The 26,287-nt window shown below is 40.5% G+C and overlaps 1 protein-coding gene across 5 annotated transcripts in view; it reads left to right on the plus strand.

The window, feature by feature from the left end:
• The window catches only part of tet3 (tet methylcytosine dioxygenase 3), a 46,467-nt gene extending 25,392 nt beyond the window's left edge, over positions 1–21,075 (plus strand). For 3 of the 5 annotated variants that reach the window (XM_055198519.2, XM_055198521.2, XM_055198523.2), the window contains 9 exons: positions 4,566–7,491; positions 9,079–9,169; positions 11,007–11,100; positions 12,733–12,941; positions 14,169–14,319; positions 14,515–14,604; positions 14,846–14,983; positions 15,240–15,588; positions 15,855–21,075. In XM_055198519.2, the coding sequence (XP_055054494.2) occupies positions 4,566–7,491; positions 9,079–9,169; positions 11,007–11,100; positions 12,733–12,941; positions 14,169–14,319; positions 14,515–14,604; positions 14,846–14,983; positions 15,240–15,588; positions 15,855–17,542 (5,736 nt within the window). In that variant the 3' untranslated portion in view covers positions 17,543–21,075. Of the gene's footprint in view, positions 1–2,056; positions 2,468–2,571; positions 2,877–4,565; positions 7,492–9,078; positions 9,170–11,006; positions 11,101–12,732; positions 12,942–14,168; positions 14,320–14,514; positions 14,605–14,845; positions 14,984–15,239; positions 15,589–15,854 lie in introns of those variants that run through there. The other 2 variants (XM_055198522.2, XM_055198524.2) reach the window with 2 other exon arrangements.
• Positions 21,076–26,287: the final 5,212 nt, after the last annotated feature.

Below are 26,287 nucleotides of genomic sequence, written 5' to 3' on the forward strand. Positions count from 1 at the left end.
TTTCTAGGTATGCAAATCCTTCGCTTGATAAATAAACCCAAAAGACACTCCCATACAATCGCATAGCGAAAACAACACTGTAATCAGTGTTATGTCCGCTCCGGTTTTCTGGCACATTTTTAGCACTCTCCATTAAAATCTAGATGCGCCATAGCTTGCGACAGGAAGGGTGAGGTTACTACAGGGCATGAGAACTGCTGCGTCACGCTGGAAAGGAGCGAGGGAGTACACTTAGGTGTGTGAGCAAATGAGCGTGTGTATGCATGTAAGGAAGGCACATCTACAACGTGTGTTGTGACACATCTGCCCAGCCCTCTATCGCCAACTACAAGTGCCGAACAAGTCCGGTGACGTAACCGCAACGTCATAACGGTTCCCTCTCTCCATTCCCCCTCTCTCCAGCGCGCTCTCTCTCATTCTCTCGCTTCTTTGGCAGTGACAGTGCACTTTACCTCTCCGCCTCGGCTTATGGCTGTGTGTGTGTTTGTCCGCGGGGTTGCCTTGTCTTCTCGGTGTTGACGGTGGCGATCCAACTGGCAGGACACAGAGAGAGAGCGCGAATCAGCAAGAGAAAAAGACACTGATCAGAAAGTAAGATAAGAGATTCACGAACCGAACTACATACCGAGAGGTTACGAGCGATAATACAAATCGTGCATCGTCTGCAATCACATCCTCATAACGCAAGACCGATTCTGCGGAGAAGCTTCATGGCGACTAGCAAACTGCCATGTTTTTCTCTTCCTCTGAACTGAATGAGTACAAAATCAAGCTGGGGTGGTGAGGAGAAATAGAGAAAAGGTAGAAAAAGATGCGAGGGAGAGAGACAGAGATCAAGCTAGGAAACAGGCTTTCGAAGACATGGGTTGGCATGAAATGGAAGAACGGTGTTTAGGCAAGAATGAAAGCGCGAGACCAGCTCGGACAAGGTGGAAAATAAAAACGTGATTTAGAGCGAGACTGATAGGAAAATTGTTGTCCTTTACACCTTAACACTCAACTCACCACAGTTCTCTCGATATCTTCTTCTCTACCCTGGAGTCCCTCATCCAAACATTCGACTCCGCTCTATCCCTGCAAGCACCTCATCTCCCTGCCTCGCTTCCGAATGGGAAAACATTGCCGATAAGTCAAACTAGTTCATCAGCAGCAACATTGTGCATAAACGTCTGCGTGTTATATGCCAATTGTTGTATTTTTCTGCAGAACTTTGTGCTTACTATCTCTCTGCGGTTTCCGTCAACCTTGCTGTACCTTGCGCTTGCTTATCTGACAGGCGCTGTGCTTTCCTTCTCACATCCTGCTTTCCTCGGTTTCTTCGCTCTTCTGTCGCTGCCTGAGTCTTATATATTTGCGGTCACTATAAGTGCATCTATGTGTTGTATTTGTTGTAGAAGACAGTTCCTGCACAGTTAGACAGTATCTCATTTGGTTGGGGATCGCTTCTATGCGTTTTGTCTTTAAACACGCATTAACACCTATCAGCTGCCTGTGATCAAAACAGTACTCAATGTCATGTTTGCAAGGAAAAGCACACAGCAATAAAGAGTCTTTAAAAATAGCGAACAGCCAGGGAGTGCGCTCTATAATGGCAGGAATAAATATATCAGAGCCGCTCTTTTCCCTTTCCTTGTTTGTGTTTTTCGTGTTATTTTTAGACATTAGACAGCAGCTGCCATTTAGCGTTCAAGTGGACGGTCTGCATTGAGCTGCAGCAGCCTCCATCTTATGGAACCACTCTGAATACACAACCTAGAACAGACAGCAAAAATGACACCGAAAACCCTCTGAAATATCAAAGAGCTCTTTGTTTTGTTTTTGCGAGCATTTCTGCGTTCACGTGGTGCTTCATTTCGCGCAGTAGCCAGCCAGTTTGCCACGCTCTATCTCCGTTCTGCAGCGGCTGTATTTCCTGCACGCTCCACCATTCCATCGTACGTGCCCAGTGTAGCTCAGATAATGGCCTCTCTCACTCTGCACACACAGAAAAGAGGAGGGGGAGGAGGAAAAAGAAGGGAGGGAGAAAATGAGAGGGGGGAGGGAGTGAGCGAGCGAGCAAGAGAGGGAGAGAGAGAGAGAGAGAAAGGTGGGGGCTGTAAGGCAAAGCAGACGGCAAATGCGAAAAGCAGAAAGAAAAAGAATATAGAAAAAGGGAAGGGAGGTGTGGAGAGACATAATGAGAGAGGGAGAAAGAGAGAAGCGACAGTGGTGGTAAGGGAAACAGAAAGAGTGTGTATACGTGGGGGAAGTGTGTATGACAGAGCGAGTGCGTACGTGTGTGTGCCGCACTGCCTGGCTGACTGAGAAGAGAGGGAGAAAGAAAGGCTGAAAAGAAGGGAACCCTTTTAGTGGATTTCCACCGGCTTGCTTCTTTTTCGGCACTGTCGTAAAAGCCGTCCATGCACTTTCCTGTCCATGTTTCCCACCTTTGTCTCTCCAGCACCAATTTTGGGACAACTAGACCACTGTAAGTAGACGCTGTTCTGTTTGATTCTCTATCTGCTTTGTATTTTGAAGCTAATACGGGAGGGGGGGGGGCTTTGTGCGTCTTATCGTGTTCAGCTGTCTACTACCAGGGTTTAAACACCGTCCACAGTCTCAGTCTTTGTGTTGTCAACCTCTGAGACAGCTGTTATTTGAGTGTAACGTTGGAGACATCGATACGGCATATGTCCTCAGTTCAGCACACGCAGTTTAAAGGGCAGCTCACGCTTCAAAGTATAACCGGTTTAGCAGTCTCTTCTGGTTGGGCGTGTTAATGTTTTGGTAGTAGTTGTAGCTCTGTGGGACTGAGAAGAGAGAGAGTTTTGGCAGTGATTGAAGCCCTGGCACGCCTCGGATAATTGCCTCAGCACGTGCTTTTTGCTGTCAGACAGGTGCGTTTGCAGGTGACTCATATATGTCTGTCATTGACCTCATATCTGATAGTCATCTTGTATGGCATATGTAATAAATTTGATCGTACCAAGTGCTTCTTACCAAAGCGTTCTTTTAAACTCTGTGGCTGTACAAACACTAGATTGTGAAAGTGTTGTGTCTATGCGTATGTGTGTTTTCTTTTAAATGCTAAAAGAGGAAAAGGAGCCTAATTTCACAATTGCATAGTTCAGCTTTTTTAAACAGAACTGGCTCGTGACTAGTGTTGGTAAGTGGGAATCTAGCTTGACACATGCTTTGGAAATGAACACATACACACAGTCTGTTAAGAGGCTGTCGCATAGCACCGTGGGGTCCGACCAGACACTACTTATAGAAGGTGAATGCAGATTGTCTATACACTTGCCCACCGTATAGAAGACCTATCTAAATGGAAGCACAATAAGGGGTTAATACTGAGCTAGTAGCTTAGTTGGATGCTCTTAATTTGAACTTGACAGGTGGAGACATGTGTAGTCTCACCAGTTTAGACAATGAGATTATAAACCGCACGTATTTGTTTATACATTTAAATATATTCAAATACTATAGACACATAAACAGGATTCCACCTTAAAAGTTCTGAATTGATGTAATTGAATGAGTGATTAATTTAATAAGATGTCAATTATGCATCCATAAAAATTCTCTCTATTTTTGTATGGCTGTTTTTAAACCCATACTTTGGCAAAAAGCGGTGTAAAGTTGTAAAGAAATACTTTCATTAAAAGCACTTTGTTTAAACAAGAAACTGTTGAGCATTTTGAAATCATTATAACAAAACCACAAGATCCTCTTTTCTAAGATGCTTTATCATGATAGACAAAGTCCTGTGCAATTCTTCTCCTTTGAAGCAAACAGGTTTAGCAAATGAACAGAGTATTGTTTTTAGATACATTATCATTTAGAGTGCCAAGGTAACATTGATATCATTCATTATAAGTATTAAGTATTAAGGGGAAAAGCACAATACACAGTAGCATAGAATGTCCTTGAAAACTAGAGGAGAACCAGGAAGAGATTCTTAGTGTGTTGACATAGGCATTACCAGTTCTATTGTAATTGTAAATATGCATTTATATTTGCATGAGACAGTTGAACTGGTCGCAGTCCTGTCTTTATTGTCAGAATATACAGTGGCTTCAAAATATTTGGAACACTTCCCCATATGTGTGTTTTTAGCTTGTTACAAAACTTGGTGCTAGTGTACCTGCAATCAGTGTATTGTAAGTGTTAGTGTCTGCAATGACCAAAGGCCATCTTAAGTTGGCTTATTTGAATATGTTCTGTTGAGAGCAGAAAAGAAATAGAGAGACAGAGCAGGAGACGAACATAAGAAGACTCTGGGATCTCCATGGGATAAAGTATCAGATATTCTTCTCAAAGATCAGGCAGCAACTTTACAGAGAATGCAGAGATGAATCAGTCCAACAGGTCAGGGTACATAATCTAGTTAATGGAGGTCAATAATTGTTATTTTAGCAGTGCAAACTGTAGACTGCTGTGAGGGGGGTTCATTTTAGAATGTCTACAATGAATATGGTAAAAATAAATGTAGGTGCAAAAAAGTATGTTGGATGGCATGCATGCAAAATTTTGTGTAAATAATTGAAACACTGTCACTTAACTGTGTATTTTGTGTCCTACAGACTGTTTCTGTGGTGGGTTCAGTGGATGGCCCTAAAGGAGGTGGCCAGATGGAAATTGGGTCCCATGACCGCCTGGAAGAAGGCGCGTTAAACCAGGAACTGTCTAATGGGCTAAGCAAACTTGGAGCAAATGACGAAAATATTTGTGATGAAGTCTGTGGCGAAGCCAGGGAGCAACACCAGCGCAGGTACAGCAAGGGGGCTGGGTGTATTTCCCAGACAACAGGCTGGGGCTCTAAGCTCATTGGGAAGTCAAATCCTGAATCTCATCAAGGTGCTTGGAGTGGCCCAAATCCTAACACAGCAGTGAATGATGTGGACATGGAGGATGCAAGAACCCTGGTTGCCTTTTCTGCTAGTGTGGGCACACTGCCCCCCTACAGCAACCATCAACCTTCTCAAACTTCTCAGACAACAGCTCAGCTATATGAAAGGTTTAGCCAGGAGATGTCTAATGGAAGTGAAGAGGCCAGGCAAAAAAGTGTGGATGGTGAATTTTGCCCCCCTGAAGACCTTAACACACTTCAGGCTGCACTGAGCCAAGCCCGTCATGGCCACAAGCCACCTAATTGTGACTGTGAGGGCCCAGACTGCCCGGACTACTTGGAGTGGCTGGAGAAACAGATCAGAAAGGTGGCTAACTGCCAGGATAAAGGGTCCTGTAAGATTTCTGGTGCTCCCCCACAGCCACATCAACAGCATCATCATAATCAGTCCCAACCACAGCAATGTGGTAGTAACCCCCAGTGTGGGCAAGACACAAATCCACCACCCCCAATTAACCAGCCTTCAGCTCCTAGACCATTGGGGCCACCAGCACCTATTCCCTGCTCCCCTAGTGTTCTGTCTATAGCCAAGGAGAGAAATGTTAGCTTGCAAACAGCCATTGCAATTGAAGCCCTAACCCAGCTATCTGCCACTGTCCAACAAACTGTTGTTCACCCAGGTGAGTCTTCACCTGCAAATCACCATCAGCATCTACCAAACTCCTACCCTTTGAGTATGCCTCAACTAGTCTCTTCATCTCCTAGCTCTCTTTCATCATCCTCCACATCATCTGGTTTGCCACAGTCCATGCCTCCTGGAAATTACTCACATCATGAGCAATCATTATGGGAGCAGAAGAGGCTTCAATCTCAGGGTGAGGCCCCTGTATCTAGCTCATCTCACTATGCTTCTCAATACCCATCCTCCAAGTCCCCATTTACTGGCCGGCACCCTTCAAACCCAAACCCTCGACCCCAGCAGTGGCATCAGGCCACTGGTGGAAGCTGTGAGAAAAACTCCCCTCGTAATTCATGGATGATGGTGAATTCGGAGTCCCAGCATCGTTTTGTAAACCCATCCCATGGCAGCATCGACCCAGTGTCCGAGCTAAAGCAGCTCCTTGATGATACTGGCGGAAAGTACACAAACTCAGCCTTTAGGTTCCCATTTCCTCATCCTAGCATGCAGGATGATCGCAAAGGCAGCCTTACAGGGTTGCCTCACATCAAGCAGGAAATGGATACCAAGGATAACCCGAGTTCAGGTTTGGCAGCCATGGGTCAGCAAGGCATGGTAAATGGCCATCAGCAATTCCAGGGTCAGCAGTTTTCCCCCACAATTAGGCACTCAACTCAGGCAGCACTACAACAGCACCTTCATCATAAACGTAACCTGTTCTCTAACTCCCCAGACTTTGGCCCATTAGGCCCCATGGCTTGCCAGAACCTCCGCAAATGGTGGCCACAGACTCTTCCAGAAAGTCTTGTAACCATCAAACAGGAGCACAAAGAACCCAAAAAGAGAAAGAGTGCTCAAAGTTCTCCTCTTCTCAAACAGACAGTCGGTGGGCTGTTTAGTCCGCTGGGCCCACCTCTTCCGAAACCCAAACAAATTGTTATCAAGAAACAAAAACAAAAAGCCTCCCAACCAACTTTCCTTCCACAGAGCCAGATTACAATAACAAAACAGTCCATCATCACCCCAGCATATGCACCATCCCAATCCCAGCTTGTTCCATCTCTACAAGGCATGGAAGCTGGGCTTCCCCCCTCTCAGGTGGTTGAGAGCCACCCAGCTCTAGCCCAATCTCAGGAACCCATTATGAATAGCAGTAGTGCACCCATTTCGTCTTCTGCTCCTGTTTCTGTCCTAGCAACATCCACCGAAAAGGTCATAGCATATGCAGGCACAGTTGAGTCAAGTAAAAATGTCCCATCAACTAGTATCACACCTCAAACCTCTACAATGCAGTCGACTCCTTCTTCTTTGACTGGTCTTAGTCAATTAGATCCAAAATTTGAAGAGCTGATTCGCCAGTTTGAGGAGGAGTTTGGAGACACCATATCCTCTGCTTCTCCCACAGAGAGTGCAAATCATGGCCCTACTCAGCCAGAGGTGACCGAGTCACAACCAAACTCAAACTCAGGACAAGCCAGACCCGAGTCACCATCCTCAAAGCAGCCAAATAACTGCCCCCCTCCTCCTACAACTGAGCCTGAGCCCATGGATGAAGGTCAGAATATGTTAGCTGATAGAGTAAAGGAAGAAACACCCTTTCCTTCTAAGCAACTCTGTAATGTTAAACAAGAAAGTGAGGAATATGAGGTGGACGTTAAACCTTCTGAGCAGCTACTGTCTATGGCTCAGGAGGCAATTCTGCAGCGACAGCACCCCTTCATCACACCTTTCTCCCCTCCAAATAAACGTGTAAAGATTGAGTCATCTGGTGGCGTGACAGTTCTCTCCACAACGGCATCTTTTTCTGCGGATGGTCACGGGGAAGAATTTGATACTCCTACAAAGGATGGCTTTCCTTCCTCCCCTTCACTTAAAGGTTTTCTTGAGTCACCACTGCGCTACCTGGACACTCCAACTAAGAGCCTGCTGGATACACCTGGGAAAGATAACCAACCAGAGTTTCCTACCTGTGACTGTGTGGGTAAGTCTAAGAGTATTCAGAAAAAAAGTTCAGCCTAGCAAATACTCCATTACGGGGTTGAAAACTAGGCAAACATAACATAAACTTAGATAAACAGGCATCTTACAATGATTTATTTAAGTGATGTTTTCAAAGCACAACATGGCACAGGGACATCACATCTCTTCTCAAGTATTGATGGAATGAACTCACACCTTCTGATGTCTGGACAAAACAATGAATTGTTGTTGTTTTTTTGCTCACAGAAGTTCATAAACTATATTTAAGTTTCAACTTACTAACTATATTACAGTTTAAAGTATGTTTTAACATAAATGGACCATAATATCAATTAAATTGATCATTATATTTCTTTTTTAGTATGCCACAATTCTTTTATCTTTCAGCCCATAACTTCTGCATCAGCAATTTCTCAGGATAGTGTTAGGCTATATCTAAAAATGTATGTTCTGCCATGGGCCTTTATGCTGCTCTGCAGTCTGTTCTCTGTGGCTCTTGCAGAGGAACAATAGATTTGAAGAAAGAGGCCCATTGTAACTCTGTGGGCCAGTGCAGCGCAGCGCCTTCTATGTTAAAGCTATTGGTACAGTGAGTACAGATAGTTTTTGCAGGGAAGTCAGACACAATTGAGGAAGTCTGCTCATATATCATTTGATACATTGTGGCCAAACATCAAAGAAGGGAGCAGGGAGTACAGGGTAATAAGAGATGAATGGCAACCTTTTAGCCTTTCTATCATAAGTCTTGTTTGATCCTTTCAGAGGTTTTGATGTTAAATAAACTGTGTGAAAACTGTCATGATGTACTGTGTGATTTGCTGTACCCGAGCGTACTTTGAAGGGGGGCAGTCTGGACAGTTTATAAGGAGTAGACAAACATCACATCACATCCCATCTCCTCATTACACTTTATATCAAAGTGTTAAGTGTCATTTAACGTGTTCAGTCAAGGGTAGTAAACTGTGTCTGAACATTTGTTGGAGCTTGACTGTTTGACTAAGAGAAAAGGACAACAGAAGGGATGTTGCCATGGCGAATCCCTATAGCATTGTCAACACCACAGGGAACACCCACTGCCATTTGATACTTACAAACACACCCTGAATGTAGAACCTTTAGTTTATTTAGTTTAAAAATCTATAGTTTTTATACTATATTTTGTCTTATTTCTCCTCTGTTGGTTTCTCTATTACACTATTCGATTCTTGTACTTATTTTTTACACCTGTTGTTGCCGATTTCATTCTGCTGAATAGGGACATAGTAAGCAAACACTGTAATGTTTTTCTTTTTCACAAACTCTTTTTTATATCACTTAATGATTATACACCTCAAGTGGAATTTGACCTTAGATTGCCTCTTTCCCAGACAAGCCCCCTCCCTCTCATCTACACGCACACACACATCACTAGCAATGTATGTATCATTCTTATCATACTGCTTAAAACATTTGGGTTATTAGCCATAGTTGCAAATGAATGCATGTAGTTTGTCCTCACTTTCACAAAATGTTGACAGCATACTGTCCATAATGATCAATGTCATGTTTTAACATGTGTTCTTTCTTTCTCTTTGTATTTATCTTCTAGATCCAATCTCAGAAAAGGACCAGAGTCCATACTACAATCATTTGGGATCTGGGCCAACAGTGGCTTCTGTCAGAGAACTGATGGAAAATAGGTGATTCTGGGTTCACATTGTATTCCGTATAATGTCCTTGTTTATTGTTTTCATCATGGGCATGTTTGTTAACAAACACACTCTGCAGTAGATGGATGTAGGAACCAACTGGGATCCAGCTCCAAAATCTTAAAGTCTATATTGATCTAAAGTCTAAAGCTAAATGAAACAACACGTAAAGTATTTGTAGTGTTACTGTTTTTCAAGTTTAAAAGTCGGTTTGCCTTTTTGTAGCAGTTTTCTGTAGTTTTTGTAGGATGCTACCAATTTAACAAAGCTGAGGAATATTCTAGAAAGTGGATATCAGACATTTTATCTTATTTTTCCAATGTTTTAAACACAACATATTAAACCTGTGAAACCACAAAGGAATTCTGCTGACCTCACGTAGTTTGATGAAAGAGTTCCCCAGTGACCCAGATGCCATTGTTTGGTAAGAGTCCTCTGGCAGTTGGATCATGGCTACAGATTCTTGGGCCGGCCGAGGAGAGGCATTTCTTATCCTCTTTTTGCCGTTTCCCTCCCTTCACCCAATCCACCTACCTTTTTTCTATGATCTTGTCCCCAGGGAATTTCTGACCCAGAATCCAACAGGAATAAGAGGAAATATCAGCATCAACAGATCCACACTAGGGAGAAAGAGAGGATGTGAATAGAAAGGAAAGAAATTAGTGGAAATTAAAAGTCCAAGAGGTGAAGTAAAGGGTCTACAGAGTATATAAAAGGATTTCCATTAAAACATGTTTAGGGCAATAGGAAACATTTCCCTGTCAAGAAGGGGCTTTAACCTTTGTGTTTCTGTATAGCTCAGTGGTAGAGCATTGCGTTTACAGCACAAAAGATCATGGGTTCAAATCCAGGGAACACAAATACTGATAAAAATGTATAATTTGTAATGTACTAAGGTCCTTTGGATAGCATCTGCCAAATGCATGAATATAAATATATTATTATTGCCTTTTTTTAAAAATAGGGCACGTATAGAAAGGACAGGAAGTAATAGGAATATAAAGAGGTATCAGAAAATTACACATGCAACACTGAGCTATATCTCTTATTGGTGCATTTAATTTTCTCCTCTCTGCATTTCGAAAACTTTTACTTTAAAAACTCTTTTGAAAAGATCCCCAGGGTGCCACCCCCTTTTCTCCAGTAAGCACACTGAAGCTTAGACTTTCCTGACCCATCAGGACACCTTTGCTGACCTCTTGTATACTTGTCCACTCTTGTTGCTTTATTTGGGGGCTGATTGAGGGCATAGTGACTGTATTTCTATAGCCAGTCATCTCCTCTTTAGGAAAAGCGGGGGCTGGTGGGGAGAGGAAGAGCCCTCCTCTTTGTCTGTCTGTCAGTGAGTGACTATAGCCTTCTTAAGCCTTAGATTGACCCTTTTGTGGCCTTTGACCTCATTGCCCACCCCTTTAGATCTTTGAAGCTTCTTCCCCAGATTGTACAGTTATAGCAACACACGCCATTTTCATTTCTGTCTACTAAGTTGCATTTACGCAGACATGTGATTGTTCACTAAAAAACATGGACCATCATTCTCAGACTGGGTTATTTTAAACCCAATCCTGGGTAAATACTGGACAGAACACATGTTGGGTTATAAACCCAGAACAAGTTTATTTATTAACCCAATATGTGTTCTGTTCAATATTTACCCATAGTGCAAATGTGTATAAATGTCCTTTATTTTCTTTAAGTTCTTGCATTTCTGCACACATAAAGATTCATTAGCACAGAAATACTTAAAAACAACAGTCAATATTTTTTGGCAGATTCCTGTGGTCTATAATTTTAAGATTTTGGTCTTTTTGTCCTATTATTATTACAGGTATGGAGAGAAGGGCGAAGCTGTTCGCATTGAAAAGGTGGTTTACACAGGGCGAGAAGGAAAGAGCTCTCAGGGATGTCCAATTGCTAAATGGGTAAGTGTATTTTGTAGTGCAGTATTAGATTTATTAGATAATTGCGATTAATCGCATACAAAATAAAAGTTAATTTTCGCTAAATTTATGTATGTAATTATGATGTATATTTAAACACACACACACATAAATGTATACATTTCAGAATTTTTTTATTTATAAATAATCTTTTAAAATGTATATATAATATATATATACAAACATGTAAATGTTTCTTAAATACATACATGAATGTGTGTGCATTTATATATACATAATAATTACACACAGCACACACTTGTATATTATGCAAAAAAGCACTTTTATTTTGTATGTGATTAATTTTTGCCCAGCACTAGTATTTTGTAAAGCCACAGGACTGAGTCCTTTCAGTTGTAGAGTTATAAATGTGTTTATGCTTACAAGCATTTTGTGTATAAATGACTGATTGCTTACATTTTTATAGTCATTTTGGTAAAACGGTTTCTTGTGTGAATGGTGTGAACTGCATTCAGATATTAGTTGTTGTCATGTCATGAAGTAATAAAGTGAAATCTTCACTAACGTATGTGCAGAATAGCGAGAGTGATCTGTATATCATCTTTAAACCTTAAAAATCTTTTTTTTATCTGTTCAATTAAATTCAAGTTTGTTTATAATAGCACTTTTCACAATTTATATTGTTGCAAAGTGGCGTTACAGAAAACAAACTGTACAACAGACTAGGGCTGTGATGATTATTTGTGCAAATGCGCGTTTTCTCAATGAATGAATTTGAATGAATTACATCCTGGCACATCCAAAAGCCAGAGGGCGCTTTTGTGCAGAAACTCCATTTGTGCCACAGAAGAACACTATTCCAGGACATGTCTGTAGACGGTTTTGGCAGTAACAACATAAACAAGCGGCTTTCGTGGTCAACTTCCGGTAAACTTTAAACATAGTTTATTTATATAACAAGCAAAATAAACAACATGTAGATTACCTAGGAAACCAATACATTTGTTATTTTCGACAAGGTATTTCAGTTTAGCAACTAGTCAGACCATTTAAAAAACTGAAACCGGAGGTAAAGTTCGGACCAAAAACGTATCGCGTCACCGCACGTGCGTCCGATGAAACGGTCTATAAGAATATTTATATCACTCTTTTTCAAATTGTTTTCAATATTTTCATGATAATAAAGAATATTTTGAATGATTTTGTTTAACGAGTGTTGCTTTTTTAAATGCATGTTATGAACAACTCCGCCTCATAATGATTTTAGATTTATAAGGACTTTCTACTGACCAAAACTCCGTAGTACACGCACAAGCTGTGCATGAATCACAGGATCGCAGCCTTGCGATCCGAATCGATTTCATTGGGATATAAGCGGGATCATTCGATTAACAGCGATATTAACAAACAGCAGTCTCACCGTAAGCAAGCCAGGTGACAGAGGCAAGAAACCATAACTCCCAACGATGTTTAAGTTGATGAAACATTATTGCTAGAAACCAGACCTAGCCATAAACAAATAGATAAATACTGTAAACCTGAATACTATGACCCCGATCTTTCTATATGGAAAGCAGTTTAATTTTGTATTTCATCCAGTGCAGTCAAGTCAATACTATTCCTGTCTTTTACCAACTGTCTTTCTTACTTTAGGTGATTCGACGCAGCAGTGAGAAGGAAAAATTGTTATGTGTCGTAAAGCAACGCCCTGGGCACCACTGTGCTAATACCGTCATCATTGTTGTGATCTTGGCCTGGGAGGGCGTACCACGTGCGCTGGGAGATAAACTTTACAGAGAAGTTACAGAAACAATCATCAAATATGGCAACCCCACCAGCCGCCGCTGTGGACTCAATGACGAGTGAGTTTCCAACACCACTGACATGTTTTCATTTGCCATTGTGTTAACTGTTGTTTTTGGCATTTGCCTATTTTAGAAATACAGTAAAGCCTCACTGTGACACTTCTCAAATAAACAGTGATGTTTCTGGTTAACTATGTTTTTTAACGGCTTACGACTCTGAACTGGGAGTACATCGATCTAGTACGAGTTCACGGGTGGGAAGTCACGTGTTTGACTGCCGTTCCAGTACACTTTCACGGGTAAAAGGTTGGAAAAACACGGGTTACAGGATGCCTGTAACGTGTACTCCTAGTTCTGAGTCGTGGTTTTGAAGTCGTGATTCACGGGCTCAAAAACCTGCCTGGAACACAGCGTAAAATCACATATTGACAATTGGAACATTTTAGTTGATTTTAGTTATACGTTACAACTAGTCTACTTTTAAATATACTAATCTTAATCATAGTAAAATAATTAAATGAACCAAGTCATTTAGGGGCGGTTTCCCTGACAGGATTTAAATTAAACCAAGACAAGACTTATTTACATAAGGACAATTAAGTAGTTTTTAAACAAACCTTACAAACAACAATACAGGTGTGCATCCTGAGACAAAACAATGGCAATTATATACGTTTAGATAAGTCAGTGCAAGCTGTTTTTCAGTTAAGACAGCTCAAACATGCATTTTAGTCTGGGACGACTAGGCTTGGGGGAAAGCACCACCGTTTTTCAATATTTTACTATGTTTTTGCCTCAACTTGGGCGAATTGGTACATACCTACCTTTTTTCGATGCGTGCACTTAATTTTTGTGTGGCGCGTTGTGAGTGTGTTGGCATTTAGCCTACCCCCATTCACTCCTTAGGATCCAAACAGGGATACATTTAGAAGCCACTAAGGAATGAATGGGGCTAAACTAAAGGCTAACACAACCACGACACGCTTTACAAAGATTAAGTGGACACATTGAAAAAAGATGGGTATGTATTCATCTGGCTGGGTTGAGGTGGGAACATATTAAATGTTGAAAAACAGTGGTGTTGGAAAACTGCCCCTTAAAGTTTACTCCCATTACTGATACTGGAAAGGTGTTACATACTTTGGCTGTAATCCTGTTGTTACACTTATGTTATCATTCAAATGTAGAGTTTACAGGAGTCTCTAATGTAATGTCAAGTAGTAAAAAGACCAGGTAGTAGCTTAAAATGAGCAAAAATGAAATGCACTTTGTGTCTATTTGCAGTCGAACCTGTGCATGCCAAGGGAAGGACCCTGAAAAATGTGGTGCTTCTTTCTCTTTTGGCTGCTCCTGGAGCATGTACTTTAATGGATGCAAGTACGCTCGAAGTAAGAACCCTCGCAAGTTTAGACTGCAGGGAGAACACCCCAAAGAGGTCAGTTTCACTTTTAAGACTATGTAATTGGTGGTTATTTATATTTTAATGCAGCTCCCTACTTAAAATCATTGGATAGAGTGAAATATTCCAATTTGTTGAAATGTCAATGCAGAAATTCAAACTACAATGACCATGCCTTGTTTGGCCTTGTTAACACAAAATATTGACATTTTTGTGCTGCTTTTTGTGCAGGAGGATGATCTCAGGGATAACTTTCAAACCTTGGCCACTCATGTGGGCCCTGTGTACAAGATGCTGGCTCCCCAAGCGTACACTAACCAGGTAAAAACTGTCTTTGTTCTTCAACCATATTAAAAACAAAACTGATTTTGCAGTACTAGTGTGATATTTGATATCTTCATTTGATGGGATTAGAAGGTTTAGGATTTCTTGTTTCACTACATATTCTGTAAATTACATTATTAACTTGATAAACTAGAACGTTAAACTAGAAGATTTGTATGGCCTAGTCATGTAAATGCTTTTTTATACACTAATTTAATTTCTAATGTGTGTTTCTTAGTGTGCAACTGAGCATACTGCTTTAGACTGCCGGTTGGGTTTGAAAGAAGGACGTCCATTTTCAGGAATCACTGCATGCATGGATTTCTGTGCCCACGCTCACAAAGACCAGCATAACCTCCCAAATGGCTGCACCGTGGTATGTTATATATATGCATGAATAAATATAATAATAAATGCTTGTTTGAGCTGCCTTAATTTAAAAACATCTTGCACTGACCCATCTTAACATATAAGTGCTATTGTTTTGTCTCAAGATACACACTAGGCCTTGTCCTGGTTTACTTTAAACCCTGTCTGGGAAAGCACCCCATTGTGTTTTACAGGTAGTATGAGGTTTAAAGAAGTGCAACTGCTGTTAATTTTAAATGTATACTTTCAAATGTTACTTCTAGGTGTGCACTCTAACGAGAGAGGACAATCGCAAAGTAGGCAGCATCCCAGATGAAGAACAGCTGCATGTGCTTCCACTCTACAAGATCGCTTCAACTGATGAATTTGGTAGTGAAGAAAATCAGCGCCTCAAAATGCAGTCAGGAGCCATCCAGGTGCTGTCTAACTTCCGTCGAGAGGTTAGAAAACTTCCGGAACCTGCTAAATCCTGCCGCCAGCGTCGGTTGGAGGCCAAAAAGGCAGCGTCAGAGAAGAAGAATAAGAAACTTCAGCTTACAGAAACCCCAGAGAAGACTCTAAAGATGGAGATGCATCACACAGAGTCCCCACACCCTCAGCAAGGCAATAAAGGTGAGTAGTTAAATCTTATTTTGTTAAATGCCCAAATACATAAAGCAACTTGTATAGGTATGTTAATTGTTGTTTGTTTAAGGTAAAGGATCAACCATTGAAAAAACTTTGGTGTGGTATACTGATTCTAAGAGAAATCTGCAATAGGTGCATTTTGGACGTTGGGGTGGCATTATTTGAATGTAATTTGCCATTCAAATAAAGGATTAGGAATTGTTTTTGAAACAGTGTATTGCATTATGTTTATACCTGATTTTGTTTTCTAGCTATTCCAAAACAGGAGGTGAAGCCCACCATCAAAAAAGAGCCCGTCGACCGCTTCCAGCCCTTCAATGGAGCCATACATGGCTACCCAGCACTAGGGAACGGCAAGACAACTCCCGATCCCCACACCATGGACAGTTCGTTCTCGTACCCTGGTAACTATGCAAGAGGTCGAGTCCCTAACAACAGCCAAGCTCCGGCACAGAGCCTCATCAATGGCTTTCACCCTAATCTCCAAGACATGCGCTACGGTTACTACAACTACCCTCCCAATGCACTTTTTCCTCCTGAGCTCTTGAGGAATGGAGCCTGGCCCAAAGCTGGAGAACTCCCTGCCACGTCATTTGACCAGAAGCCAGATGTTCAGTGTCTCCAAGCCAAGCTGGCACACGGCTATTCCAACCGTCCTGGGCAATCACAACAAATGGCATCCATGCAAGGCTACCCACACTCATCTGAGGTTTCAAAGTCTCCTGTTCCACCCAGTCATACTCCATCAATGTCACTTGAGCAGAAACATCGTTCAACACCCATCATCAAACAGGAGCCTATGGATGTGCCACTATATGCTGGCAGATTAGATGGGCAAGGTCAAAGCTGCCCTGAAGGTTGGCCTGGACATAAACCAAATGGCAGCCTAGCCCCTAAAGGCTGGGATGGAAACATCCGACAAAGTCCAACCGATTCATGCTTTACTCCAGACAGGCAAAGGCTCCACCAGCAACACCAACACGAGCACCCTCAGTATCCACAGCAGCCACAGTGGAACCCTTGTCCCCGTCCTAACACTCCAGTGGCATCCCCTGCTCCATCTCCCTCTCCTTCCCATAAAGCAGGTCTTTCTTCTACTCCATCTCCTCATCCATCTACCCCAAAACAGTGGGACAGCCCTGCCCCAAGTCCACAACCTAGGACCTGGGGCCCTTATGGTCCCATAGGTTACGGGCCTGGCGGTATTAGGCAAGGCAACCCTGCTGGTGCATTCCCTGACAAAATGCTCTCCCAAGCAGGTGCAAACTGTGGCTCTGCTCCTCTGGGAGTCCAGGAGAATGCCTGGAAATCTGGTGGTGGATCAGCAGCAGGCAGCACACCATCTCCAGCTCCTGAGGGTCGCTTGTTCCCCGATGCACTGCAAAAGTCAGCTGGGCAGGGATGCTGGGATAGTGAGGCAGAGACTCAAAGTCAACATGATCCGTCAGAAGAAGAGGTTTGGTCAGACAGCGAACACAACTTCTTAGACCCCAACATCGGTGGAGTAGCGGTGGCTCCTGCTCACGGCTCTATTTTGATTGAATGTGCCCGTCGGGAGCTCCATGCCACCACACCACTTAAAAAGCCAGACCGCACCCACCCAAGTCGTATTTCCCTGGTCTTCTACCAGCACAAAAACCTTAACCAGCCCGCCCATGGCCTGGCTTTGTGGGAGGCCAAGATGAAGATCCTAGCTGAGCGAGCACGGCAACGACAACAAGAAGCAGCTCTCTTGGGTCTCTCACAGGAAGAAATTAAGGCCTACGCGAAAAAGCGCAAGTGGGCGGCTGGATCCGCAAGCCCGTCCCCTGGACAGACAAAGGACAAACGAGAGGGTGTTGTGACACGGACGGCACCCACACAGAATACCACCACCATAGTGACTGTTTCACCACACCCGTCCACACACCTCACTGGTCCTTACAGTCGATTTGTGTGAACTGTTGTAGACTGTTGCCCCCTGGAGCCAGAGATGGGAAAAGAAATGATAAGGATCATAAATCGTACTCCTTTTCCATTTGCTTCCCTGCTTTTAGCTCCAACTCCTCTTTCAGGCTACTACAAGTAGGAAAAGAATAGAGTAAGGGGCAGTTTTTTCACTTTTTTCTTTACCTCAAATTTTGGCAGCAGTTTGGGAATACCCCAAACGGACACGCTGTCTATGGTGCTCTTGCTCTCTCCAACATGAGAGGGATTTCCATAGCTACCCCTCCTTAAGTGAATTTGATGATCCTAATTATTAATGCTCTATTATCAATATTATTACGATTGCTATTGTTACTGTCAACGTTGATATTACAGGTATTGTTATTATATTATGAAGATGACTATTTTTTATTTTAATGTTATTGTTTTTTTGTCATTGTTATTAATATTATGATTTCCCCCTTTCGACTAAAAGGGACTTCCTTTTAATTCTTGCTTGTTCGTTATGAACACAAGAACAAGCTAATCAGCATTTTTTTGCGCTTTTTGCCTTTTCCACCTATCAGCCGCTCTATAAAAGAAGCGCCTTCACATCATTGCGGTTCACATTTATGTGGCTGCATTATGGCAACTCTAGAGTATTTACTCGTAGTTCTAGTCACTCATCACGTGACTAAAATTAGAAAGAAAGGACCTGACACCAGCTTGGGCCTTTCGGTTTGGTGCCACCCTAATGAAATATGTCAAGTTTCACATACCTTCAAATGGTGCTTCTTTTCTGTCTCTAGTGTCTCAAATTTTATCCTCATAATATCGAGGCAGATGCTGGACCTGGGTGCTTATAGCAGCAGATGTCATTCATCTTCAGTGACGGGACTTGTTAAGAGTCCTGGTAATTGGCTCAGCCTTTCCTCTGACAGGTGCTGACTTATTTGCCTGTGGTGCTTTTTCATTGGCCATTTTTCACTACCAATGTTAAATTTTTTAGTCCATGCTAACAAAGATTCATCTTAATAAAACAGCCCTATAGAGCTGCAGATAACCCATCATGGGTCTGAACAAACCATACTCGAACCGGATTCTTAAATTCGTAGCCATTTTGATTGGATCTCTGCTCGCCCTAGACATGTTCAGATATTTGTAATGCAGAGACTTTGAGCTGCAATAGGCAAGAAATGTTTTTCAAAATAATGACTTACTTGCATCACAAATGAGTATCTATGTACATTTATTAGCAGACTAACCACAAAAAAACACAAACTGCCCTTGTGTAAATGACACAAGTCTTCCATGACCTGATTTATTTATAGCTACCCATTTGTGATCATTTCTCAAGTTATTATTTTGTTGATATTTTCTTAGCTCCTGCCGGTTTAACCACCAGCCTAACGGACAGAGCACATTTCTTGGGGTTTGGTGCTACTATGAGTCTTTACGCTCCAGTAAAGTTGCCCCTCATGTAAAAGGCAGCCCTCATCTCTCTCTTTCTGCCCTGAGATCAGCCACACCGTAACGGTGCTGAATGGCAGTGCATATAGTTATAGCTCAGTCGTTTGTGTGAATGTATGAGTAAGTAACAATGCACACGCGTGTGTGCACGTGCATGCGTTCGCAAACATGCACACAGGTCAGAATGTATGTGCACGAGTGTGAATGCCTGTGTTTGAGCTACGCAGGGCTGCCACTGGTTTACACAGGGCTGTAAGATGCTTGACACCCTCACAGAGGAGAGATCCTGGTGCTCATTGAGTAAGTGGTCCTAAAGCTCTTTACCTCGTGTTGTACAGACACTGGTCCCAGTTCACAACATGCTACCAATACACAGGCGCTACAGGCTGCAGGCTTGCTGCCTACATCCACATTCGTACCTACTTTTTTATTCTTATTTATTATATGATGATGATGATGATTATTGTTATTGTGATTGCTGTCATTTTATTTTTTTGGTTTGCTCATTTTAGAGAAACTGTAAATATTGAAGAGAGGATTTTATAAAAGCACTTTTAATCTTGATTTTAATGCGGAGAAAAAAAAATGTTAAGAACGGATTATTGACAACTTGAAGCCTAGTTTTTTGTTTTATTGGAATTTTATTGGGAGAGATAGAAATGTAAATAGTTAAATATTTAGGTAAGATTATTTAACTGGTGAGGGATGATGGCCTAATCATGAATGATTCCTGAATTTTTAATCTTCAGTCGTCTGTATGTCAAGCCGTCGCCAACGGAGCACAGAGCATGATGCTTTGTTGGTCTATTCGAGATACTGCTGTCCTTCCTTTCGTGAGTACTGTACTTACACCGATACCTCTGTACTACCACCGGCTTCCTTTCCCGTCACATCTACAAACCGTAACCTTATGGAGAACAACTGTGCGAACCTGTTGACTAATACGAACGGCTCGCAAGGATTCAGGACTCGCACCGTTTCGAAGGGAAGTGGAAGAAGTACATCGCTTTTACATGAAAATGACCCATGGAACCGAAATGAATATCAGGTTTAAACTTGCCTCTTGAAATGTGACAGCTTTCAGTTCAGAACTCTAGTAGGTAGATCATGTATTGTTTTTGTTTCTTGTATAAAATATCACGTGGGGTGGGAGTCTTACTTAACTCTTATAACTGCACTGACATATCTAGATTGTCACTTGTTCTCGGAGACGTGAGACTTGAAGCCGAGCTGAAAGGTTGTTCTCGAAACCCGGATTTAATTTTTATTCACCCCGAATAATGGCTTTTTAACCGTGGTGCTACCCCCTAGAGTTCACTGTGGAAACGACTCATAGCAAACGCTGTTGCTATAGTTTTTGGGGCTCTTCATTTGATATGTGAACTCTTTTGAGAGCATAGGAAACCTTTGTGGTGCTGATCATTTTTAAATCTTTTTACGTAATTACTTCTGAGACATTTCTGATGATTGCAAATTTTTAAACAAAGCACTCCAATCGATCCAGTAACCCTTTTTAGTCGTTATCTTAAATAACTGGTAAAATGGTACTTGATGTGCACGATAGCAGGTAGAGGAATAGGTACTCTCATGCTTGTGTTGTGAATAGACTGTTAATTTTAATATTCTGGTGCTACCTGAACTGCCCAGAGATCTGATTTCACGCGTTTTAAACATTTTCTTTATATTCACTCTTACGTTTTGGCAACACTGTCACACAAATACAAATACACCACACGGACACGTTTGCATACACACACTACTCTGTGCCCCTCTTAAAGTACTCGCTGTTAGAGTATCTATCATGCCCAGTTTTTAAACATCAAAACGATAAAATGTCTAAACTTAAAAGAAAAAAAGAAACTGGCAGCTACATTCCTTTATGAGTTAAAGATTGTTCTTGGTTCTATTTTTCATGTTGAGTATGCAGTATGTAAAAAGTGTTATCTTTTGTTTGGTCTCTCTCCTTGTAGCTGTATGGTGTATTATGTGAATACATAGTGTATGTGGTAAAACCCACAATACTGTTTTACGTTCTAAACTAAGAAAAAAAATAAAAAATGCAAAGAAATAAAGTGTGACGACATGTATTCATTTTAATTTACCTATTGACTGTGTTAACAAACATTTCCTAGGTGAAAAAAGTGCACTGTAAGTTTACACTAATTCTGTACACAGTTTACTTTTTAATACACTTAAAATCTATTTAAGTATAGCTGGTATTTAGTATACTTTATTCAAGTGCGCTGAAGTACTGCTGAAGAAGTAGAAACACACTTTTACTAAGTATATTTGTATACTTTTACACTTTTATTTAGCAAAAACAATATAGTACATTACTTTTGTTTAAGGTTGTGATATGATAAATGATTAAGATAAGTCCAAATATCACTGCTGCATTATTTACAGCCTTGTCAATAATACAAATACAACCCACAAGAGTCTATAAAAAATTTGCTGTAATTATGCAGCTGGTTGCCAGTAACTTACTGTAGAAGATAAAGACTGACAATGTTTCATGTTTATTTATCTTTGAACAAACTGTTGCCAGTAAATAACATAAATGTAAAATTTACAGTAAGTTACTGGCAGCTAGTTGCCAGTAATACCATTAATACTGTAATTTCTACATAATTTTTTACAGTGGCTGCATTGTGTTAAAAGTCCACATGATGGCGCCATATGCATGTGTGCACAGATTTACGATATAGGTGTGTGGGAACAAACCTGAATGTACCTCAACGGTTTTGTGAATGCTTATATAAAATGTGTATTTTTTCCTAGGAAAGCGCTAATAAATTATTTTAAGTAGTTTGGCATTAATATTTTGAATACATTTATGAATAATGATATGGTACGTGGGAAATACGGTTATTTTATGTTTGTGTGGCGGGAGTTGACGTAGGATATCTGTTTTTAAAGCAAGTGGCACCAAGATTATTATTGGTATTCAATATAACATCTAGTTTAGGGTAATACTTATTTTCAAATTACTATGTTTTCTGAATCATTTATATATTTTTTCCCGCTTCAGAGCCGTGTACCTCATGTAGTCAGTCATGATCTGTCAATCATTTTAAATTTTACCCAATATCATAAATACAAGCCTAAATGCATACCCGTCCACACTTTTGAGAGTAGATTGAAATATGGATACAAAAATCACGTTATTCCTACCTTAATATAAATTATTTTCCTATTTTTCAGTCTCAGGTGATTTTCGCCGTCGGTTACTGAGTACGTTAGATAGTACTGCGCATGTCCAGACAGAAAGTCGCAGTTTTAATTTTATAATTTATTTTTCACTACATTTAACAGACAATATAAATTGTTATTATTACAAAGAATGAGAATAAAATTGCCAAAATTAATTTTACACACACAAAAAATTGAATTGGCCAATCTCGACGCTTATGGCCTATTGAACAAACTGATTACATTTCGTTTTATTAAAAAAAAACTTGAATAAAACAATTCTTAGCATTTGCAAAGCTTACAGTTTTAAAGTTTGAAACTACTTTAGTTTGGAGGTCCTCAGACTGAAAGTGTTAGCTGTGTTGCAGCGCCCTCTGCTGGACACTATGCTGTCACGTCAGTAATACTGTTTCAACATAAAAAGTACTAAACATTTATAGTCACTAATAAAAAAGTTAAATTATTTATACATTATTTTTCTTTCTTTCAAATATTTAATTGTTAACAATTCCAGACAAATGAGTCATTGCGGGAAGTTGATATAACATCTTTATAACTTAAAGCATATTCAGTGCAGTCATGGTTTATCATTAACATTAGCATCTATAAGGGGTTGCATGTTATTTGGGCAATGTCAAACAATCACAGTGCAAACACTACATCCGGTGGTTATGATGATATCCACTCTTTATTACACATGACGACTGTTGAAATAATTAAGAGGCACAGCACTTTCTCTGACTCATGTTTACCCCATGCAGGAATTGAAAAACATTTAAACAGCACACACTTTTTTGCATTAGTTACAAGCTACAGTAGCACAAAGATGCCTCCTAAATGTATTATTGAGATGAACGAGATCAAAAAATATCCAGCAAACTCATGACCTTGCAGATTGAGTGTCTTTCATCTATAAAAAAAAATAAATGTACATAATGGATATTTGTAAAGCTCTTTGGTCACATAAAATATAAAATAGCAAACCCAATTTATACAAGCATTCTGTTAATGAAGGCAATTGACTGATTTCTGATGTGGGCTTGAAAATTAGATCAAAGTTTTCACTAATAGCTTGCAAATGGCATACTGTATACAATTTGGTCTGATAGATGTTGAGCATTTTTATAGATGAAAGCTACTCAATCTGCAAGGTCAATGAGATTGCTGGATGTTTCTTGCTCCCATTCATCTCAATCGGAAGAATCCTTGTGGAGGCATCTTTGTTCTACGGTAGCTTGAAACTGATGCAAATTCCAGAAGTTTAACTCAAAAAGCATGTGCTGTTTGAATGTTTGTCAATGAACAATTTTTAGCTGTATAAGACACTTAACGGAAGTCAAGGAAAGTCAAGACACTTCATCTAAGTCAAGGGTATTGACAATTATAATGTGTCTAAAAATAACACACAAAAAATATTCTTTCATGTCTTTATTGAGAACAACCAAAACACCTCATATTGCTTGTGGAAAAAGTATGTGAACCCTTGAGTTAAAGGAATATTCCATTTTCTTAAAAGAAAAATCCAGATAATTTACTCACCACCATGTCATCCAAAATGTTGATGTCTTTCTTCAGTCGAGAAGAAATTATGTTTTTTGAGGAAAACATTGCAGTATTTTTCTCATTTTAATGGACTTTAATAGAGCCCAACATTTAATACTTAACTCAACACTTAACAGTTTTTTTCAACGAAGTTTCAAATGACTATAAACGTTCCCAAACGAGGCATAAGTGTCTTATCTAGCGAAACGATTGTCATTTTTGACAAGAAAAATAAAAAATATCCACTTTTAAACCACAACTTCTCGTCTAAATCCGGTCGTGATGCGCCAGCGTGACCCCACGCAATACGTCATAACGTCAAGAGATCACAGAGGACGAACGCGAAACTCCGCCCCAGTGTTTACAAATGTGTTGAAAGAGGACCGTTCCTACGCTGTTGTATGTCAACTGATACTAATTAATGTCTTTGTGTCAGTTTATTGTTTACAATGGTCTGCAAATTTGCGTTTTATTTATGTAACACGTGACCTCCCTACATCACTACGCATTTACGTTAGGTCGCGCTGGACCGGACCTAGGCGAAAAGTTGTGGTTTAAAAGAGCATATTTTTTATTTTTCTTGTCAAAAATGACAATCGTTTCACTAGATAAGACCCTTATGCCTCGCTTGGGATCGTCCATAGTCCCCCGAAACTTCGTTGAAAAAAACTGTTAAGTGTCGAGTTAAGTATCAAATGTTGGGCTCCACTAAAGTCCATCAAAATGAGAAAAATCCTGCAATGCCCTCCTCCAAAAACACAATTTCCTCTCGACTGAACAAAGAAAGACATCAACATTTTGGATGACATGGTGATGAGTAAATTATCTGGATTTTTCTTTAAAAAATTGAATATTCCTTTAATGACATCAAAAAAGTTAATTGGAGTCAGGTTTTAGCACATCTTCAGTCTCATTAAGATAACACATTTGGAAGTGTGGACTAAAGCTACTTTGACTGATAAAAACCCATCAAACTTTGCACGAGAACAACATGCTTATGTAACACGCCTCACAAAAAAGAGCTTTCAGAGGAGCTACGATCAAGAATTGTTGCTTTACATAAAGCTGGAAAGGGTTACAGTCTACAGTTACAAATGGAGATGCTTTGGGACTGTTGCTACTCTACCAAAAAGTGGGCATCCAGTCAAAATGACACCAAGAGCACAGCGAAGCCTCATCATTGCGGTAAAGAAACAACACCGAATGACAGCCAAAGATTTGAAGGCATCATTGGAACTTGCTAACATCTCTGTTCATGAGTCTACAATACGTAAAACACTGAACAAGCAGGGTTTCCACGGCAGGACAACATGAAGGAAGCCACTGCTACTAAAAAGAAGAATGCTGCATGCCTGAAGTTTGCAAAAGAGCACATCCAAAGCGATACTGGTCAAATGTTTTGTGGACTGATGAAACTAAAATTGAACTACTTGGAAAAAGTTACACCTGGCGTAGAAAAGGCACAACATATCATCATGAAAACATCATCCCAACTGTAAATTATGGAAGGGGTTTGCTTTGCTGCATCAGGGCCTGGCCAGCTTGCAATCATTGAGGGGGAAATGAATTCCCAAGTATATCAGACAATTCTTCAGGATAATGTGAGAATATCACGTCAGCTGAAACTGTGTAGAAGGTGGGTTATGCAACAGGACAACGACCTAAAACACCAGAGCAAGTCCACAACAGAATGGCTTCAGAAAAACAAAATCAGCCTTTTGAAGTGGCCAAGTCAGAACCCAGATCTCAACCTAATAGAGATGCTGTGGATTGACTTGAAGAGAGAGGGCCTTACACATGAAGCGTCCAAAGATGACAGAGCTAAAGCAGTTCTGGCAGGAAGAATGGGCGGAAATTCAAGTCTGATCCATAGCTACAGGAAGCGCCTGGTTGAGGTTATTGCTGCCAAGGGGATCAACAAGTTATTATTTCTTAGTGTTCACTTACGTTTTCACTGCTGTTGAATGAATGTGGTTCAATAAAGACATGAAAGATCAGAATGTTTTGTGTAATTATTTTAAGACACATTATGTTTGAAGAGTTTGGTTCCAAAACGCGATAAATGCCATTTTAAAAAAAATGAGTTACTGCTAAAATCAGTATTGTATAAGGTCAGTATTAAAAAGTACATTCTTAATTTTACGCAAAATCCGCCATGTTATTCTGTCATCTTTTCTCCCTTTTTTCCCCAAAACGCGATAAATGCCAGTCCTCATCCTCTGCAGAACGCAATAAATCCACTCAACAAATCACAGCGCACCATTTGCATTGTAAACAACAATGGCGGCAGGTTGAATACACACAGAATCTTAGTTTTCCTCTTCTACTTTTCACTTTGTGATCAACAAACAAACAAAAACAAAATAATACCTTTTTGATGGCATTAATCAACCTGTGGTGATTTTCTGTGATGGAAAAGAAACGTTAGCCATCAAAATCTAATAATTTACGTGAGAGGCACTCAGGCGAAGAAAAAATGCCGGCTATTGCATCAAGCTTCTGTCATGCTAACACATTAACCCCAGGGGATCTTATGAAAAACTTATCATTATTTTTAGGGGTGTAACGATTTATC

The sequence above is a fragment of the Misgurnus anguillicaudatus genome, chromosome 22, assembly GCF_027580225.2.
Source record: "Misgurnus anguillicaudatus chromosome 22, ASM2758022v2, whole genome shotgun sequence".
Taxonomy (NCBI): Eukaryota; Metazoa; Chordata; class Actinopteri; order Cypriniformes; family Cobitidae; genus Misgurnus; species Misgurnus anguillicaudatus.